This window comes from Haplochromis burtoni, unplaced genomic scaffold, assembly GCF_018398535.1.
Source record: "Haplochromis burtoni strain Fernald_Lab_line unplaced genomic scaffold, NCSU_Asbu1 Contig_625, whole genome shotgun sequence".
Lineage (NCBI taxonomy): Eukaryota > Metazoa > Chordata > Actinopteri > Cichliformes > Cichlidae > Haplochromis > Haplochromis burtoni.
The window spans coordinates 92323-111065 of record NW_024582986.1 but is presented as its reverse complement, the minus strand read 5'-3'; the positions used below and the strand labels follow the sequence as shown (position 1 = coordinate 111065).

Sequence of the window (18743 nt, the reverse complement as noted above, 5' to 3'; positions counted from 1 at the left end):
AGGGAAGAGCTCTCACTCTGATCCCATATCCGGGTCTCAAAGCAACGTCACGAAACGCTGTGAGGAAATCCATTAAAAATAGCAATACTAATACATATAATACTCCTAGCTCTTTTGACAGTTTTTTCAGTAGGTTTTGTTTAAATTTTTTTTATACAAATTGCATGATTCCCAATTTGTATCCAAATCTGGTTAAAAAAAAAAAATCTAATCTAATCGTGTTTTTAGTATGTTTTGTATGGATAGCAACGAGTAAAAACTCGGTCCCACGAGTTTATCATTGAGTTTTAGGTAATTACGTTAACAGCAAAATTGTTTAAAATAGTATCAACCAAGGCAGGGTCTGCTTAAGTAACTTAAATGTGAGCATTTAGATGGCTCCTATGCCAAAATGTATTTTAAAGAATTCAATCAAATGAGAGGTCTACGAGAGCACTAAGATATGAAGGTATGTACCAAAGAGGAATGAACGTTAATAGGAGTGAGCCATGCCTGTGAATGGGAGAGGCAGGTGGAAAGGTCAAGATGCAATGAGGAGGTGGGCGAGTTGAAATACTTGGGGTCGACCATGCAAAGCAATGGACAGAGAGGTGAGAAAGAGTTAACATAGGATAAAGATGAATGTCAGGTGATTTTTCCACAGGTAATAGGTCTTGAATAATCAGGTCCTAAATTGTCTTAAAGATCTCACAGTACCATACCGCATAAATAGAGAATTTGTGGTTCTACTAGAGTTTCTAAAAGTGGAATGGGAAGAAGAGCCTTCATCTTTCAGGCCCCTCCACTATAGAATCAGCTCCCTGTTTGGATTCAGGAGACAGACACTCTCTCTACTTTGAATATTAAGCTTAAAACTGATTTTTTAAAAAGGTTATAATTAGGGCTATATCAGGCAACCCTGAAATTTCCCTTAGTTATGCCGCAAAAGGCCTAGACTGCAGGGAGCTTCCCATGATACACTGTTTCTTCTTCAATCACCTCATTTTCACTTTTTGTGTTTATGCACCACTTTGCATTCAATCATAAGTTATTATTAATCTCTGGCTCTCTTCCACATTAGGTTTTTTGTCCCTTCTTCCTCTTCTTACCCCCAACTGGTCACAGGAGATGGCCACCTCTCCCTGAGCGTTTCTACCTGTTAAAGGGAGTTTTTCCTTTCTACTGTTGCCAAGTGTTTGCCCAGAGGGCGTTGTATGATTGTTGGGGATTTATTCCAGGGACTTTATCTTCCAATATAATATTCCAATGCTTTTTTGAATTGGTGCTATATAAATAAAACAGAATCAAATGGAATTGGTGACAGGAGGATAGCAGCAAGAATGAAACGGGAGGGGAAAAAAAGACAGGAGGCAGAAGTGGAGGTGACAAAGTTAAAGTTAGTGACCAAGAGAAGGAGGCACAGCTTAGGCTGAATAGTTTGGAGACAAAGTTAGAGAAAAAGGCTGGGTATATTGGGATAGACCACAGAGAAGGATCATGGATGTAGTGATGGGCATGTGTGACTGAAGAGGATGCTAGAGATCTGATCTGATTAAGATATAGGCAACCTAACTTCTTCATAATATTGTGAGTTGTGACCCGTGTTTTGTGATGGTGAATCACAATCATGTAGATGTCATTAACAATAGAGTGGAGCCTCGTGGTAATAACTGTGACAGGCTTTTCATGGTCATTGTACCAACATGTCAATTACAAGGTTTCAATAGGAGTGAGTACTGAATGGAAAAGCACAAACATCACTTGTACTTCTTTTATTTCAAAGCCTTTCCTTTACAAAGCCAGGATTACTTACTGTAACAGTGCTTTGTTAATGAAGCTGAAGAGCATACCTTTCAGAGGATACTCCCAAAACACAGGTAGAGCACACACTGATATTAAAAAAAAAAGAAAAAAAGAAAGTACTTTTTGAGGTAGCCACAAGGACAGCATCAGTACTACATCTCTGACCTGACCCACTGAGAATTAGTAAGGCCTTTTCATAAAACACATAACCAACAGCAAGGCACAGGAGGGAGTTTGGGGTCAGAGGTCACCTCATGTAAATTTGAGGCTTTAACTTTTGTGAGAAGAAATTCTGTTCTTACACAACTCTTTTTTTTAAACTTCTCTGCACACACAAAGTCACAAGGTAAAATATCAGCACCTAAAACAACATCAGAGATTTCTGAAACACCACAACCAAGAAATGAGCTGTGATAAAAAAGTTTAGGTCTGAGATGGAATTCAGTTATGTTCAGCTCCATGCTTCACTTTGTGATGTACAGAACAGCATTAAAACAAAATACAAAGCTAAAAACGGCAATTTACTCAAATTTAATGGCACCAACTTGCTTAATTATTACTGAAGCACTACACAGTGTCAGGTATTATGACATAGATACAGTGGTGTGAAAAAGTGTTTGTCCCCTTCCTGATTTCCAAGTGTTTTACATATTTGTTATACTTGTCACCTATTAAACCAAGATAACCTGAGTAAATGCAAAATGCAGTTTTTACATGATGATTTCACTGATTAAGAGAGAGAAATTATCCAAAAGTAGTTGCCCTATGTGTTAATCATGAATTTACTGCGATTAACCACATTTTTTGGAAAGCTGAGTTCAGTTTCACTAAATAGACTCCGGCCTGACTACTGGCAGACCTGTTGAATCAAAAAAATCCTTAACTATAATCTGTCTGACAAAGTGAAGCAGGTTAAAATATCTCAAAAAGCAACACATCATGCCACAATCCAAAGAAACACCTGAGCAATAAAGTCTGGGAAGGAATGCAAAGCCATGTCTAAGGCTTTGGGCCTCCAGTGAACCACAGTGAAAGTCATTATGTCATATGGAGTAGACTTGGAACAGTGGTGACGTTTCCCAGGAGTGACTGGCCCACCAAAATGACTCCAAGTGAACAGCAAGGACTCATCCAGGAGGTCACAATAGAATCCAGAATAAAATTAAAGAATCACAGACTTGTCTAGTTAAGGTCACAGCTCATGATTCAACAATAAGAACCAGACTGGGCAAAAATGGCATCCATGGGAGAGTTCCAGGAGAAAACTACTGCTGACCAAAAACAAGAGAAAGACTCATCTCACATCTGCCAAAAACATCTTGATCATCCCCAAGAGAGCTAGGAAAATGTTCTGTGCAGCATTTCAGAATAGGAACATCATACCAACAGTAAAATATGGTGGTGGGCTGTTTTGGTGCCTCTGGGTCTGGAAGACTCGCTGTGCTAAATGAAACCAGGAATTCTGCCGTCTGCCAAAACATCCTGAAGGAGAATGTCCGGCCATCTGTTTGTGACCTTAAGCTGAAGCGCACTTGGGTTCTGAAGCAGGACAATGATCCAAAACACACCAGCAAGTCCAACTCTGAATGGCTTTGGAGTGGCCTAGGCAAAGTTAAAAAAGCAGTTTCTGCTCTAAAACCCTCCAGTGTGGTTGAATTACAACAATTCTATAAAGATGAGTGGGACAAAACTCCTCCACAGCACTGTAAAAGTCTCATTGCCAGTTATTGCAAACACTTGATTGCAGTTGTTTCTAGTAAGGGTGGCCCAAACAGTTACTAGGTTTGGGTGGCAAACACTTTTCCCACACAGGGCCATGTAGGTTCCCCTAAATAATAAACACTTTCATTTAGAAACTGCATCTTGCATTTAGTTGGGTCATCTATGCCTAATATTTAAATTTGTTTGATGATCTGAAACATTTAAGTGTGACAAACATACAAAAAAAAGGAAGCGAGCAAACACGTTTTCACACCACTGCAGATCTATCGTTGGGGCATGAACACTGTATTTAGCAGTATATAAATGATTACAGGCCAAAATTACTTGAACTGAAGCTGTGTTAGGTGTAGGCAGTCAGATTCTCAGGAGCCAGGGAGTGATCGAGATGACAAAACACAACACAATCCAATTTTTTTTTTAAAAAGAAAAAAAAAAGAGCTTTTACTCTGGGAGTGTTACTGCCATCGCCATGCATTCCTGCTCTACGTCATAATCACCGTGAGGAAAAGGGTTGACAATGGAGGTCTAGAAAGCTACACAAGTTAAAGTGACAGAAAATAAAAACAAAACAGAAGCTTTCACATTGCTTGAGAAATGCTGTCCAAATTCCAGATCAAGTAAAACTGAAATACACAAGAAAAGAAAGAAACCAAGTGCTACAGAAAAGACAGGAGGCCCAATTCTGACTGAAAGCCAAGTCCAACTTCATCAAATCAGATTCTCAGATAAAATAAGCAGCTACACCTGATTTAATGACAGGAACGACAGAAAGTTAATCAAGGAAACAGTTAGAGCTGCACAACCACAAAATAATGATTTCCAAAAGGTTTAAGATAAAATATGCAATGTCAAAGCCAGCAGGCATCCTCAGACACAAATCACAGCAAGTGTCACTATTTCACCATCCAGTGAGTCTGGGAGAGTCATGCCCAAAGTGCGCTTTAACAACAAGGCTACATGATATGAACTACTTCACTCTATATAACTAATCTGTTACAGTTTAATACAGACTTTCTACAGTTAAAATCCAGTTGTGCAGCCTTGATGTATGACATAATTATCCCACTGAATCAATGAATGAGATCTGTGAAGTAACATTGCACATCCCGGGGCCAGATCTCAGTGGGGGTGGGGGGTGGAAAGAAGGGGGTGTTTCTGTCAGAACTGGGTCGACAAACTGGGGAAATGTGAGCTGGAACCAACCCGTTCCCTGATTTAAATAACCTTTGTCAAAGAAGGCAAATTTACAACTTCTTATAAAGAAAAAGGACTCAAGAAAACAATTCAATATAAATGAGAAAAGCACAGATAAGCTTTAGAATACAGAGAGGAGAATATGTGAAGGAAAATAAAATGAGCAGTTTACTGCTGGATGTTTCATATTAATCCATAATGCAGACTTTTATGTGTGCTACGTGAAACCTATTGTGACCAAGTAAGAAAAAAAAAAATCAGAGAAAGAACCATTATGATTACAGTTTCCCCCAAATGTGTCTTCTATAATAATTTTAATAACCCTACCCCTATAAGGTGCATTATTAGGAGTCACATTTGGGGTTACAGGTTATAATATCTGCCACATTAGAGACCACTTGCTGCGTCCGCATGTGAACAACACAAGCAGCATTTTGCTCCTGTGTTTATCTGGTTTTTCCTCACATTTTGCTCCAATGTCAGAATGCTTCCAGTTCTTTTAAAGCTTACGTTACAATGAGACTGTAACAGAATCAGGCCTAGCAAAGCAAGAAGCAAAGAAGCAAGACAAACTTTGAAAGCAGATTATACTGTGAAGTGTCATTATTAACAATTAAAGATACAGCTTAAAAAAAAAGGGGGGGGGAGGTTTGGCTACTTGTGATTAAGTGCAATTTCTCTTGTGTGGTAAGAGCTGGAGAGGCTAGTTGGTATATGGAGGTCACTTAGTGGAAGTGTTGTTGGCAGTGAATCTTCCCCTCAGCTTGGTCCATAAGCTCCAGCATCTCCTGGATGACGGCCTGCAGTGCACGACCCAGGTCTTCTTTACTGTAAGGCTTTCCAAGAGGAGGCACATGAATAAAGGCAGAGCGGCCGTGGCTCAGGTACAGAGAGGTGTAGTAGGTAAAATCACAGAGATACCTGTCAAAGAAGGGAGCACGGTATTTAATAAATGAAGAGACTGACTCCATAACACAAACAAACAATAAAACAGCATTTCCATGACGCAAACTCGCCTCTCAGCTGAGCCACTCAACCGTGCACATACCTTCAAAGGGCCCTGATCACTACCTGTCACACTGAAGCATTGTTATGTCACTGCTAGATCTTGACAGCAGTAAACATATTTTGCCTTTTCCCAAAGGCCAAACTGCATAATGTGACTACTGTTTATATCATTACTATAGCCTGACAGCTGTCAGTATATCAGAAACACTGCTGTTTGTGGCCTAGCAGCACAATTTCAGGCTGCCTCTGAAATGTAAAGCTTAAAGCTTCAGTCAAAACTTCTAGATTCAACTAAGACAGACTTTACTTCAAGTAAAGCATCAGTTTAGAAGCTTAAGTGCATTTATCACTGCAACTAGCTAATTTGTCAGCCTAGTGTAGAAACTTTCAAAAAGCCTAAATTCAAACCATGAGAAAATATAAAAATAAACTCCAGAAAGCTCAGATTCAAGTCAAAGTTCTCTGTCTGTTCATCACTGGGAACTTTGTTTTCGATCTCTCATTATAGTAAAAATAGTGATTACAGTTTCTTTCAAACATTTGCCTCAAAAAACAAAAAAAAATATTAGTCAGGCTCCAAAAATAGAACTTCAGCAGAAAACGCTGATATTTACAATCATAGCAACATATCTGTGCCGAGTTCTGAGCTAGCCATCTCTATTTAAAAGTACCGCCATGTGAGCAGTACATGCAACAGTTGGACGGATAAAGATACACAACTTGGTAAAAGAGAAAAAACACATTAAATAATGACCTCCCGGCATCTCTGGAGACAGACACGGCTACTCCCAGCCCTGATGCATTCACTCTTTTGCAGACCGATTCCATGTCAATGATCGAGTTGATGCAGTCTGGGCCTCCAACAACGCAGCACTGTGAATCGGGGCAGAAGCTGCTGTTGTCCAGGCCCTTGTAACCATGATTTCTTCCACACTTCTCCAGCGTGACAGTTGTGGCCATACCCGAAACTCCAACATGAACTACCAACTGTCCAACAAAGAAAACAATAAAAACACAAAGTCAGAATGACTAGACTATTGTAGGCTTCCCTTACACCTGAGGCATCCATGCTCTCGAAACAGGGCCTAGGATTATTTTACTGAAACAAAAAAAAAAGCAAGGAAACTCAAGATAAAAGCTCAAGCAGAATTTTACAATGTAGCCCCTTCATAGCGAGCTTTTAACAAAGGCACTTTCAAGCCCATAATTCATCGTATTGTTCATTGGGGCTTCTAACTCTTAAAGCAGCGGTCCCCGACCCCCGGGCCATGGACCAGTTGTTTGGTACCGGGCCGCAAGAGTTGAGGCTCGGGTGTGAAATTCATGATTTCAGTTTTTAGCGCTATTTTTTTTTTTTAAATAGTTTTTATGGTTAAGTCTGTGTCCCTGGGTCTTTTCCCGTGTGTTACGAATACATCTTCTTTTTTGGTACTGGTACTGGTTTTATTTTGTTGTATTTATCTGCAACACCTTAAAGGCCGGTCCGTGAAAATACTGTTGGACATAAACCGGTCCGTGGCGCAAAAAAAGGTTGGGGGACGGCAGTCTTAAAGCGCAATAATGCTGTCAGGTTAAATTAGGCTCTCCTCTTACCAGTGGATGATACTGCTTCCATAATGAAGGAACCAAACTCTGGACTTGTTGGTACTCAACAGGAACCTCGTGTACATGCAGATCCACATCACTGCCCAGCCCGAGCTTCTTCAGTTCCTGTCAGAGTAAAATTAAAACCTGAAGTTTAGAAATCATTCCACATGTTGAAACATCAGTTTCAGCTTCTTCAGTTAAATTTAGATAATTTACAAAACTTGCAGTAGATAAGCCATGAAATGCATTCGTCATGCGGAGCTACGCGATGTGGCGACCCCTTGTGAATAAAAGAGCAGCTGAAAGTAGCTTTACAGGATACTGTAGGCTGCCTCCTTTGCCTATGCTCTTATCATTTTTACTTCATGCTCACTGACAGCTAATTTCCCTGCAAAATATGTCTCCACGTATTTTGAATTTTTGGTCACTTGGGAAAACCTCTTAATGCTTTGCCATTCCCAAATGGTATAATTTTACAGTCAACTTGGCAAACAGAATGAACAAATACTTCAACCCCAAACTCAGGCTTCTTCAAAAGCAAAATCAAGAAATAAAATATGCCAAACACTGACTTCACATATAAAAACAAACAAATCTGTATCAAATTCAAAGCCAGTAACCCAACAGCTCCCCCAGTCTCCCTGCAGGACAAATAGCCCTGGACACTGACCTCCCAGCTGTATTGAAAGGAGGCTTATTTGACCAAGTCTGTGACCCTGCACCAATGTGCCCTTTTGTTTGCCTTTAATATCCTTATCAAGTCCGTCTAGACACCCTGACAACCACCATCATCCCTCCACACAAAACCTCTGACGAACACTGCTACATAGTACGAAGCCGGCCGTCAGCATCGCAGAACTGCCGCACAAACATCTTCCAAGTGTCGGCAAAAACCACATGACAACCTACAAGACTTTTGAAAAGCATTTTTGGAGCAAGTTTAGTATTAAAAAAATATATAATATATATCAATATATATATTTATATATAAATAATATATTATATATATATATATATATATATATATATATATATATATACAGCACACACACACACACACACACACTCACACACACACACACACACACAACACACACACACACAACACATCTAACACACTTTAACTGTATGGCACATTAACTTGTATCAAATAGACTTTTTCAAAAGTCATTTAAGTGTAAATACCAATTCTGCAAATTATTACCTCTTTATTAGATGCTGAAAAAATGAAACAAACAAACAAAGAAAGCCAATAAATACCTGTACTGCTACCCAGCTGGCGTTGACAGTGTGCTCTCCAAATGGCCCGAAACCTGCAAAAGATGTCAGCTGCTGAATTAATGTGGATTATGTTTGTGGTGTCTGCAAAAACAGACTTTTTTATAAGATTTATTTATTTGTTTAAATACTTCTACTGATATGACCTTAAAGGTAGTTTCTAATGGAAAAAGGGGGCCGTTAAAGATTTGGGTTGACTGAGATGCTGATTTGCAATATAAAGGTATACATTTCGTCTTTTATGTCAAATGCAATATCCTTTTCAGTAGCATAACTGAGATGTAATTACCTGTTGTTTGAAATTATAAACTGTTGTTTTGAAGAATGTACCTCATTATTAATCAAAATAAAGACCTGCTGATGCACAACTGCAAATGAAAAACGGTAAAATCTCAGCAGCCCATGGAAATTCACTCGGGGCTGTTTATATAAGGCTCTACCACGGATTCCCCCGCCCCACTGTCTATCCTAGGGTCACTGGGTCCCTGGGGGTTGGGTGGAGAGGGGATCAGTCAGTCTGACAGGCTGATGAAAAGGAGCAGAGTGAGGGGCCGGCAGCTGCCAGCCAGCCTGCTATTGTGAAGGTGCTGTTCCCAGGCAATCTACACTTCTCCTATCAGCTGGGGAGACACGTTTCTGCACCCCTTTGTGTCTATAAACAGCAAATTAATGTGTCTGTTCTGCCAAACGTCACCATTTAACACTGCTGTTTGCACTAACGAAAATATGTTCATGTAGCTGGACTTGAAATTGCATCGGAGTGTGATTTAGATAAACAAATATGTGCATACACAGTACTTATCATATTAACAAGTATTATAAATTGGTGATTATTACATAGGGATGTAACTTTGAATCGCAAGTGATGCAAAATAAGTTTTCTGAAATACAACACAGAGACTGGTTGATGAACAGCAGCTCTAAGTCTACACTAGCACACCATAATGCAAAATAATGAGACTAAACAGGATGAACTAGCATAAAGAAACTCATTCAATAACTTATCAATAGTGGAACCTAGTCACCATCTGGGAATAGGATATGTATTTTTAGCCACAGATCTATAAAGGCATCACACACAACAACTGGACAGAGGAAGATACGAATAATTCAAAGCAATAAAGAATAAAAAAACAATAATTTAGGCTAAAAGGTTCATTATTAAAATCTCTCTGTATTGTGTTTTCACCTTTATCTTTTGTTCATCTATCTATATTTTGTAGATAACTGACATAACTCCTATGATATCAGTTTTTTTAAACTGAAATAATTTCAATAATGTCCCAAGTCACAACTAACAACATCTAATATTTATGAAAATATATGCATTATTACCTTTGCTGCCATATGGTATTGTGCTCAGTATTAGTGACTAATACTTCAGATGAACACGAGCTATTTGAAAGCATTTAGAAACAAATATGATACCGTAGCCATAGAGCAAAACAAATGTGTAGACAACACAAAAGGCGCTTGTTTTTGGAGGAGTAATTTGTTTACTGTCTGCGGCCTTTCAGCTGAAGTCATCTAAAACAATGGTGAGACCACCGAACCGGCCTGTAGCGTCAATAATGCATCCCCCCCAAAACTCTAAAGGGTCAAAACTCCCACAAAACAACTCGTTCCTTTCTGTACAGTTGCAACAGAGTGGAGCAGGAACGACCTGACGCCATTAATGGAGCAGCTTTAGTCTCCTCAACTTTTCCTCAACAGACAAAAGAGACAACGACAGCGGATAAAAGAGCCCAAACCTGTAACGACCACAGCCCGGTTACTGTTATCCATCTCCCGTCCCGTTCACGAGGAACCGTTGCCTCTTTTTCTCGGTCTTTACTTTGAACAGGGTTAGAACGAGAGTCTACCCCGCAGAGCTGACGGCTCCTTCTCCCACACACAGACCAAACCGGAGGTACTCCCTCCTTCCGCAGGCAGCCTAAAAGACGTGACGTGATTACGTCAGCAAACCCCCCGAAAAGCTACAAAAATGTATACAAAGGCAGTATACATTTTTGAAAGATTTTTTTAAATTGCTCATTTATTTATTTGTTTCATTAAAAAATATAAATCCATTCATTGCCTGCGCTGAAGATGTAACTTCAAAAATGAATATTATTTTAATTTTCTATTAAACTATTTACATTACTGTGCAAAGGTCTTGAGCTACCCGTTTTTCTTTATATTTTGCAAGTAAAATGGGAAATAGGTGCAGATATATATCGAAGCATGTGCAAACATACATGAAAATACAGAATATAAAGCAAAAAACAGAGTCTATACAATTCTAACCAGCATGAAAGTCAATATTTACCTTTACAACTTGAACTCTATTAAGCTTTCTCGTGACCTTTTTTAATATGGCTGTTTTATACTTAAATGATATAGGTCAGTGTAAGTGGTATAAGAAAGAAAAAAAAAACAAAAAGCATTTCTCTGAAAATGGTCAACTATTAGGATGGACTGTAAATGAGTTAAAAAGCAATGAATTTCTAAGGAAAAACTTTGAAAGACCTTCAGAAAGCCTGGAGAGCTGTTGCTAATAACTGCTTTAAAATAAGAAGAAAGTGGTTATGGTTGTATTTTACATTATAATGATGAACAATGTGTTGAACTCAGTGTGTTTTTGGCTGTTGACCTGCTTTTGGATTTCATGTAAATCCTGTGTCTCATATCTGAAAACTTTTCAGTTATTTGGATCATTCGCCTCCATTTCCCAGTGTATTTGTTGACTTTAACGATCAGTAGTTTCAAACAATTGGTAAGGGACTAACAATGTAAGAAGAAAGAAGAATAAAATTCTTTAAATAACTAATCTAACTGTTTGCTCACCACCAGAACGCCATACAGTCTCCGGTTATCAGTTTTAAAATCTGGGAGAAAACATGGTTCAGATAAAGGGGATTCTCTGCTAAATTAAACACCCACTAGTAAACTATCTTTATAAATAAAACAAAATAAGTATACCTTAAGTATATCTTGGGAATAGGAGAGATGCAGCTAAAATAAAATAAAAAATGCAATTTTAATATTTGATCTGATTATTTTGATGATATTTTTTACTTTACTTATTCTTATTCCTATCCCTTTAAAGTGGCAAACACGAAAAGAGATGCACATTTTAATCTTCGCACCTTTCATTTGTGCTCATTTGATATTGGAAATGCGTGTTTCTGACAGTAGGGGGCAGCATCATATAATACAGCCATGAATGCGCCTCGCCACACCGGAAGACAAAGAGTAAAAGTAGGTGGGAAAATCGTGCTAGCAAGTAAGACACTAAAAGAAAAAAAAAGAAACAATCAAGAAACCATCAAAATGGTGAGTTGTTAAAACTTTTATTATCTTCAGTGGCACTGAGTGCTAGATTTTCAGCTAGCATTTTCAGTGCTAGCAGCATCGCCTTGCCTCTCCATACGCGGTCCGTTAGCTATGGGAAGTTAGCTTAGCAGCTAAATTAAGCATCGTTTACGTAAACTAGTCGTTTTTAATAAGCATATATATGCAGACTTAACACACAGCTTTGGAAAGCTTTTAGGCCGTGCTCCACTTGCTGAGGCGGGGATTTATTATCTCGTTTAGCTCCATACTCTTGCAGCTGTAAGGTTACTGACAGTTCAGTGGAGTCGGTGAGTAAACGACGTAGACATAAAGGCACTCTTAAAAAACCTGAACATAAAAGCACCTTCATGTCTTTACGCCAAACACCGCGGCTATGGAGACGTTTTCTCTGGAATAAAACACTCCTGGCTGTTTTATGCACTCTCGCTTCAGTGCTCACTTCGGCAAATGCTGTTGATTACACATTTTTTGCCATGTTTGACCTGCTTCTCTGTTGTTTTGCAGCTTCCCCTGTCTCTGCTGAAGACTGCCCAGAACCACCCTATGGTGAGACTAACGTGGACCATGTATACAATTTTATATAACAGGCTGTAAAATAATAATAGTCATGAGGAGAGAAAGTGACATCTCAAGATTTCTTACATGTAGAAAGCAGTGAATTGTAAATGTGTGAGCAGAAAATGATTCAGGTTTCTTTTGAAATTTATACTGTATATAATTGTGGATTCAGCTCTGACTGTCTCATTTTATTTTGCTAAACTATCGCCCGTCCTAATTTCTTTTTAGAACTTTAATTGGCACAAGTTCAGTTTATTTTTTGTAGTGAGTATTGAAACTTTTAATACAGCTGTGAATTCTGAAAACATTGTAAGACAAGCTTTCCCCCCTCGTCTTTTCTCTCTGTAGTTGGTGGAGCTGAAGAATGGAGAGACGTACAACGGTCACCTGGTCAGTTGTGATAACTGGATGAACATCAACCTGAGAGAAGTCATCTGCACATCCAGGGTAACACTGACCTTGCTCTTACATTAAAGCTCTAGATTAATGACTGATGGTTAAAAAAGACAGTTTTCAGTGATTACTTGAAGCTTTCATTGTTGTGTGCAGAGTTATCATTTTATATAAAGGCTGAGTAAGTTATTCACACTTTTTGGTGGATACACCTGCTGGCTGTCTGTGCTCTGGTGTTTGTGCACAGCCCTGCTTTTCTCTAACTGTTCCAAAAACACTGATTTGGACTGAGCCACACATTAGTCTAGATAAATAGGTACAGGGAATTTTGAATGGAATGACAGTGAACTTTTGGATTTTTTTCCCCCTTTTGCTGTAAATACACTACTAAAGTATTGTTTCAGTACAGATATTTCTATATATGTAGCTGTTCGGTCTTATGAGAGAGTGCTTTTTTTTTTCTTTTTTTTTTAATCTGAGTTAATTGTTAAGCCAATTTGATGAACCAACAGCCCCACTCCACCTCTCACAGGATGGAGATAAGTTCTGGAGAATGCCTGAGTGCTACATCCGAGGAAGCACCATCAAATATCTACGAATCCCAGATGAAATCATCGATATGGTGAAGGAGGAGGTGGTGTCGAAGGGGCGTGGACGTGGAGGCGCCCAGCAGAACAAACAGCAGGGCAAAGGAAGAGGAGCAGGTGGCCGAGGTGAGAGGAAGCAGCTTTTGTTGTACGTGCTGGATGTAAACATGGGAGAGTACCGAGTATTGTTTCCACATTTCTGTCAGTTCTTTCCAGAGTGTTCATAAGTTAACAAATTTACACCTGATAAGTGTAAAAATAAATTATCTAAGTTCAACTTTAATTTCACTGAGGTTAAAAAATTATCGAATCCCTAACCAATCTAGGAACCCATGACTATTATCGTAATCATAGCTGAAATTTCTGACAGCTTCTACCACATACATTTATGCAGGATTTGACCAACAGGAGCCTCATAACTTTTTCTTATAAGTGTTTCATTTAAAGTCTTTTCATATCTACTACCTTCCTTTTTTGGTTCACATGAGAGGATTTGGGCTGCTTCACATCAAAACCTGATATGATTTGTAAAAGATATCAAACAGATCTTTCCAGTTGGGCAGCACGGTGGTGTGGTAGTTAAAAATGTGGCCTCTCAGAATAAAGGTCCTGGGTTTGATTGCATTGTGGTTTCTGTAGGCCTCTAAATCTGCTCGCAAAGTTGGACATCCACAAATATTTTGGGGATTTGAAGGATCTATGTTAACTTAAGATACACTCTTGAAAGTCCGTACTGCTAGAGCAGTAGTACCAGATATTTCCCTATTTCCCTAGACCTAGCTAATGTACCTTTCTTAGAAAATGAAGTTTTGATTCCCAAGTGCATCTTTCACCCCCGATTTTCTTTTTCCTCTGACAAACCCGTGATAGTCAGGTGTGAGGCATTTCCAGTTATTAAACATATATTGATCTTTACTTGGTGTTGGTGGCAGGTTCTTTATAACTTTAAATTTTTTCTGTTTTCAATGTCAGATACCAATTCTCCTTAACTGCATTATTAATTCTATTTATTTTTTTTCTGTGAATTTTAAATATTAAGATTTGGTCATGTTTACAGGGGATTGGGAATACTTTCTGTTACCTGCTCTAACACAGACTTTCTCTTGTATCTTCTCTGTAGGTCTGTTTGGCAGCCGTGGCCGAGGGATGACTGGCCCCGGTCGGGGTCAGCAGCAGCAGCAGCAGCAGTCGGATAAGAAACCAGGAAAACCACAGGGAATGAAGAACCAGCACTGAAGGACGACGCTGCACCTCTGACAACATCCTGTTAATCAGTGATTCTTCCTTCTGCACATGAAGAAAAAAAAGTCTCTGTGGTGTGTTTTTTCTGCTGTGATCTTTGTTAGGACTGATTGTCGCAGAAATCTCACTGTGAGACGTTAAGAGAAGCCGTGCTTTTGCACTGAATTTTGTTTTTTAACATCTGGAAGTTGATATTAACATTTTTTTATGAAGATGCCAGTGTATCGGCCAGAGCTGGCAGACTCCTCCTTTAGCATCAGTTTGTATATCGTTATAACAAGAACATTTTGTATCATAAACCACATTATCTAAATTCCACTTTGCATCTGTTGGTACACTGGGAAAACATTTTTACTTTTAGTTTTTGACGGTTGTCTCCTCAGGTGTAGTTTTCATGGTGTAGTGGCTCATCTTCTGTTGCAAGAATACTTTGTTTTCCTTGTTGTTTGTGAAGTTTGTGGTTTGAGACCTTTCTTCTTTTTTTGTCTGCTTGCTCTGCTGTGGGGTCAGTCACAGCAGGTGAACAGCAGACTGATAACCAGGAGACACAAATTCAGTCCCTGTAAATTAACACTTCTGTTAAAGCGTTTGTAAGACAACCAGTTAGAATATACAGACAAAAAGATTCTCATATTCTTAAGTCTGAAATGGATAGAGTCCAACATGTGACGTGTTGGTTGGGTTTCATTTTATTTTTGTAACAAAAGACGATATTGTAATTTATTTACAGGAGAACATGAGAATAAAACAGCTTTTGTTAAAGGAGTTGTAATTATTTTGAAATAGTCCTCATGTCTGAGTCTGTTTGCTGTTCAGGGTCTTGTTCAATATTGTGGTGAATTAAGTGGTGCTGATATCAAGCTTTTCTAGTCTGAATAGTCAAAGTGCATTAATTCATACACTGATTCATTCTGTGCCTTTTGGGGCTTTTTAAGTAATGGACACACACACACACACACACACACCTTCTGAGCCATAGGTACCACCACCTAGATATATACAGGTGAAATTCTAAAAATTAGAATATCATGCAAAAGTTCATTTAAGTAATTCAACTCAAAAGGTGAAACTAATATATGATATAGACTCAGTACATGCAAAGCAATATATTTCAAGCCTTAATTTGTTATAATTTTGATGATTGTGGTTTATGAAAACCCCAAATTCAGAAGCTCAGAAAATTATAATATTGTAAGAAGGTTTAATGTTGTAGGCTCAAAGTGTCACACTCTAATCAGCTAATGAATCCAAAACGCCTGCAAAGGCTTCCCGAGCCTTTAATGGTCCATTAGGCTGGTTCAGTTCAGTAGGAATCTCAATCGTGAGGAAAACTGCTGACCTGACAGTTGTGCAGAAAACCATCATTGGCAGCCTCCATAAGGAGGGAAGGTAACAAAAGGTCATTTCAGAAGAAGGTGGATGTTCCCAAAGTGCTGTATCAAAGCCCATTAATAGAAAGTTATGTGGAAGAGAAAGGTGTGAAAGAAAACGGTGCACAAGTATCAGGGATGACCGCAGCCTGGAGAAGATTGTCAGGGAAAAGGCCATTCAAAAGTGTGAAGGACCTTCAGAAGGAGTGGACTGAGGCTGGAGTTAGTGCATCAAGACCTGCCACACAGACACAGATCCTGGACATGGGCTTCAAATGTCATACTCCTCCCACTCTTGAACAAACAACATCAGAATCGCCTCACCTGGGCTAAAAGAAAGAAAGAACTAGTCTGTTGCTCAGTGCTCCAAAGTCCTCTTTTCTGATGGAAGCAAATTTTGCATCTCATTTGGAAACCAAGCTCCCAGAGTCTGGAGGAAGAATGGAGAGGCACACAATTCAAGATGCTTGAAGTCCAGTGTGAAGTTTCCACAGTGTGTGTTGATTTGGAGAGCTATGTCATCTGCTGGTGATAGTCCACTGTGTTTCATTAGGTCCAGGACATTTTGGAGCTCTTCATGCTTTATGGAGCTTTATAGACGAGCTTTATGGAGAAGCTGACTTCATTTTCCAGCAGGACTTAGCACCTGCCCACACTGCCAAAGATACCAAAACCTGGTTCAATGACCATGGGATTGCTGTGCTTGATTGGCCAGCAAACTCACCTGACCTCAACCCCATAGAGAATCTATGGGGCAAGAGAAAGATGAGAGACATGAGACTGAACAATGCAGAAGAGCTGAAGGTGGCTATTGAAGCATCCTGGTCTTCCATAACACCTCAGCAGTGCCACAGGCTGATAGCATGCATGCCATGCTGCATCGAGGCAGTAATTCACGAGTACATATGTGTGATTATACTTTTTAGATCTTACATTTCTGTCTTTAAAATCCTTGTTTTATTGATTATATGTAATATTATAATTTTCTGAGATTTTGAAATTGGGGTTTTCATAAGCTGTAATGATCAACAAAATTATCAAAAATAAAGGAAAGGAATCAAGGAAATATCTTGCTTTACATGTAATTAGTCTCTGGCATATATTAGTTTGACCTTTTAAGTTGAATTAGTGAAATAAATGAACTTGTGCATGGTATTCTAGTTTTTTTGAGTTTCACTTGTATAAAGTAAATACTGAGTCTGTACAAGCTAATAAGCTTGAAAGTCAGTATTTGGTATGATCACCTTTATCCTTCAACACAGCCTGAAATGAACACCATCCACACAGACACAGGAGCCAGGGAAGAAAAAGAACATCATATGGAAAAAAGCCTGAGTAAATGTGGTTATCCTAGCTGGAATTTTGTCAAAGCTGGGAGGCACCTAAAGAAAGCTTCAGGAGAGCAGGACAACTGCTGCCTAAGCAGAAATATTTACTGGTCCCTTATGTGTCAGGAGTATCAGAACAGCTGTGATACATTTACTCTAAACACCACATCCACATGACTTTAAAACCCCAAAACACACTGCACCAAAAATTGGTCCACCCAAAGATCCGGTCCACTGACACAAACAGAGTAATATAGTGTACGCTGTTAAGTGCTAGGAGAATTGCCATGATTTATATATCGGAGAGACCAAACAACCTCTGGCTAAGTAGATGCCACAGCACAGAAGAGCCAACTTGTCAGGCCAGGACTCTGCAGTCTATTTACACCTACAGGCCAGTGGACACTCTTTCAATGATGAGGATGTACACATCCTGGACAGGGAGGAATGCTGGTTTGAGCATTTGGAGTCAAGGAGGCCATTTACATGAAAAGGGAAAGAGGAGGAGCCGTAGGGGTACATTTTTCACCATCTTAAAATTGTATTAATGGCCATTGATCAGTGGTCATTATAATTTGCGTGTTAATGATCATGAAAACGACCTCATAGCCTGTTGGCCATTACATTGTAGCTCTTGCTCTTGATCTTTTTGCTGGAAGGTAAATCTCACCATGTACTATGTTTTTAACTTTTACATGCCACTTCCCAGTCTCAAGTCCTTTGCAGCCTCCAACCGGTTTTCTTCCAGGATTGTATCTAGCTCCATCCACCTTCCCATCAACTCTGACCAGTTTCCCTGTCCCTGAGGAAGAAAAGCATCCCCACAGCATGATGCTACCACCACGTTTCACAGTGGGGATGGAGTGCTCAGGGTGATGAACAGTGTCACTTTTCCGCTTTGCATTTAGGCCCAACTTTGGTCTTATCTGACCAGAGCACCTTCTTCCACACGTTTGCTGTGTCCCCTTCATGTCTCCTGGCAAACTACAAATGGGACTTTTTATGTCTTTCTGTCAGCAATGGTTTTCTTCTTGTAACTCTTCTTTACAGGCCAGATTTGTGGAATACACGGCTTACAGTTGCAGACAGATTCTCCCACCTGAGCTGTGGATTTCTACAGCTCCTTTTGGTCTCTTAGAAACTTCTCTCACCAGTGCTCTCCTTGCTCGGTCAGTCAGTTTAGTTGGATGGCCATGTCTTGGTATGTTTGCAGTTGTAACATACTTTTTCCATTTTTGGATGATGGATTGAACAGTGCTCCTTGAGATGTTCAAAGCTTGGGATATCCCTTTGAGGTCCACACCAAGAAAAAAGCAATGGAAATTTTTTTTGTTTGCATTTCTTATTGATTTGGGTGA

The 18743-nt window shown here is 39.3% G+C and overlaps 2 protein-coding genes across 2 annotated transcripts; one reads left to right on the top strand and one right to left on the bottom strand.

Moving 5' to 3' along the window:
• Positions 1-1736: 1736 nt before the first annotated feature.
• LOC102299675 (pyroglutamyl-peptidase 1) lies at positions 1737-10489 on the bottom strand. The gene is made up of 5 exons (XM_042214898.1): positions 10323-10489; positions 8554-8606; positions 7300-7416; positions 6461-6693; positions 1737-5619 (listed from the first exon to the last, which is right to left on the bottom strand). The coding sequence occupies exons 1-5, from the start codon at positions 10354-10356 to the stop codon at positions 5424-5426; spliced, it is 633 nt and encodes a 210-aa protein (XP_042070832.1). The 5' UTR covers positions 10357-10489; the 3' UTR covers positions 1737-5423.
• Positions 10490-11745: 1256 nt separating this feature from the next.
• On the top strand, positions 11746-15452 carry lsm4 (LSM4 homolog, U6 small nuclear RNA and mRNA degradation associated). The gene is made up of 5 exons (XM_005949028.3): positions 11746-11886; positions 12412-12453; positions 12814-12912; positions 13391-13571; positions 14566-15452. Exons 1-5 carry the CDS (start codon positions 11773-11775, stop codon positions 14679-14681), a joined length of 552 nt encoding a protein of 183 aa, XP_005949090.1. The 5' UTR covers positions 11746-11772; the 3' UTR covers positions 14682-15452.
• The last annotated feature ends 3291 nt before the right edge of the window (positions 15453-18743 follow it).

Coding starts and splice junctions, on each gene's coding strand:
- lsm4 (XM_005949028.3), top strand. CDS start 11,773: ATGAATGCGCCTCGCCACACCGGAAGACAAAGAGTAAAAGTAGGTGGG. Junction 12,454..12,813: donor CTGCCCAGAACCACCCTATG/GTGAGACTAACG, acceptor TTCTCTCTGTAG/TTGGTGGAGCTGAAGAATGG. Junction 13,572..14,565: donor AAGAGGAGCAGGTGGCCGAG/GTGAGAGGAAGC, acceptor TCTTCTCTGTAG/GTCTGTTTGGCAGCCGTGGC.
- LOC102299675 (XM_042214898.1), bottom strand. CDS start 10,356: ATGGATAACAGTAACCGGGCTGTGGTCGTTACAG. Junction 7,417..8,553: donor CCAGCTGGGTAGCAGTACAG/GTATTTATTGGC, acceptor TTACTCTGACAG/GAACTGAAGAAGCTCGGGCT. Junction 6,694..7,299: donor GGAAGCAGTATCATCCACTG/GTAAGAGGAGAG, acceptor TTTGTTGGACAG/TTGGTAGTTCATGTTGGAGT.